The sequence below is a fragment of the Apis dorsata genome, unplaced genomic scaffold (assembly GCF_000469605.1).
Source record: "Apis dorsata unplaced genomic scaffold, Apis dorsata 1.3 scaffold_739, whole genome shotgun sequence".
In the NCBI taxonomy this organism is placed as follows: Eukaryota; Metazoa; Arthropoda; class Insecta; order Hymenoptera; family Apidae; genus Apis; species Apis dorsata.
Genome location: NW_006263900.1, coordinates 46100 through 47897, shown reverse-complemented (window position 1 = coordinate 47897; position 1798 = coordinate 46100). Strand labels below are relative to the sequence as shown.

Below are 1798 nucleotides of genomic sequence, written 5' to 3'. Positions count from 1 at the left end.
AATAATAATAATAATAATAATAATAATAATAATAATAATAATAATAATAATAATAATAGTAATTAATAATCTAATAATAATAATAATTTCAAAGAATTGATAACTAAATATGGAAAAGGAAAATTAAATTTCAACTATATTTTAATTATATGTCGTATTTAGCGGTCAAGAAAATAACTGTTCGATATATATTGTCTATTGATGTAGTGGTTATGGTTATACTCGCAAAAGCAAAAATTAATAATAATTTTTGATCATAAGATTTTTTATTGTAGATGTTGTTTGTGAAATGTAGTCAAAATACAAAAATATTCTATAAAAATTTTTTTTTTCTTAAAATCTCTGTTTCAGAATTTTTTGATGTTCACGATCCATTTTTCATTTCTGTGTATATAGATATGAAACATTATTAGTTTGACTGTTGCGCGTTTTATAAAATATAAAAATGTACAAGAAAAAATACACGAAAGAAATTTAAGTTGAAAAAGTCAGAAAACATTATGAATATAATGCTTTAAAGGCATTTACTGAATTTTTAATTTATTATACAACAATAATAATACAATTACAATAACAATTACAATAATAATTTAATTCGGGATTTTCAATAAGGAATTTCCTGTCTATTGAATTTTAATTTTCTTTTTATAAGTATCACTCTCATGGATTAATGTATTTATATGTATTATATATATTTATTATTATATATATTATATATATTTATTATATATATTGTTATTATCATGTATTTAGTATATAGTTATGTATATAGTTTGAATTTCGTTCTGAATTTGCATGTTAATTTGAAATCAAGTTCATATGAAAGCAATCAATTTGAATCTAATGTGTCATATTGTTAGATTCAGTTATTAGTGTTAAGATTTAAAAAAATACTTTAAATGTAAGTCTAGATTATAATATTTTTTTAAAATTTTATATTTTCAGAATTTTGTAAATATAATTTTCTTCTTTTATATATACAAACTGTATAATACTTACAATGCNTATATATATATATATGTATATATATATGTAAGTATTTCTAATTATTTTCATCAAGAAGTCGATATCGATTTCTTAATACTCGATACATCTACATACACATATATATATATATAATTTAAGTACAATTTAAAACATAACCTATAGTTAAATGCCACGTATTATTCATTTGCAATCTATGTATGTAGAATGTCTCGAACACTTTTCTCTTCATCGTGACATTGGTTCATGATCAAAATAATAAATATCATAGAATTTATGATCATTCTAATATATTGATGCATATATAAATACAATGACTTCTACGAAACAGTTCAAACTCCTGTTTTGTGCTCTCGGCATTTTTGTATGTTATTTTCATTTTGGTATGTTACAAGAAAAGATCACACGGGGACAATATGGAGATGAAAAAAATAGTGAAAAATTTACGTATATGTTTTCTTTAGTTTTCTTCCAATGTTTAATTAATTATTTATTTGCCAAGACAAGTTTATTAACAATCATGAAACAGGATGAAGATACTACTCCGAAAACTTATTATGCGCTTTCTGCCTTAACTTATTTGCTTGCTATGGTATGTAGTAATATGGCATTGCAATTTGTTAGTTATCCAACACAAGTTATTGGAAAAGCTGGCAAACCGATTCCTGTAATGATACTTGGTGTATTATTGGGAAATAAGGTATTTTTCCTTTATTATATATTATATATTATATATAATAAATTATATAAAAATATTATATATTCATTGCAATCTTTTTCAAGTTTCTTTTGATTTTATTTTAATATATTATTT

At 21.4% G+C, this 1798-nt stretch overlaps 1 protein-coding gene across 2 annotated transcripts in view; it reads left to right on the top strand.

Moving 5' to 3' along the window:
- The first annotated feature begins 1126 nt into the window (after window positions 1-1126).
- LOC102680865 (solute carrier family 35 member B1) overlaps window positions 1127-1798 on the top strand; it is a 2490-nt gene continuing 1818 nt past the window's right edge. Inside the window, exons 1-2 of one of the 2 annotated variants that reach the window (XM_006622666.2) lie at window positions 1127-1367; window positions 1449-1684. In XM_006622666.2, the coding sequence (XP_006622729.1) occupies window positions 1298-1367; window positions 1449-1684 (306 nt within the window). In that variant the 5' untranslated portion in view covers window positions 1127-1297. Of the gene's footprint in view, window positions 1685-1798 lie in introns of both variants that reach the window. The other variant, XM_006622665.2, reaches the window with a different exon arrangement.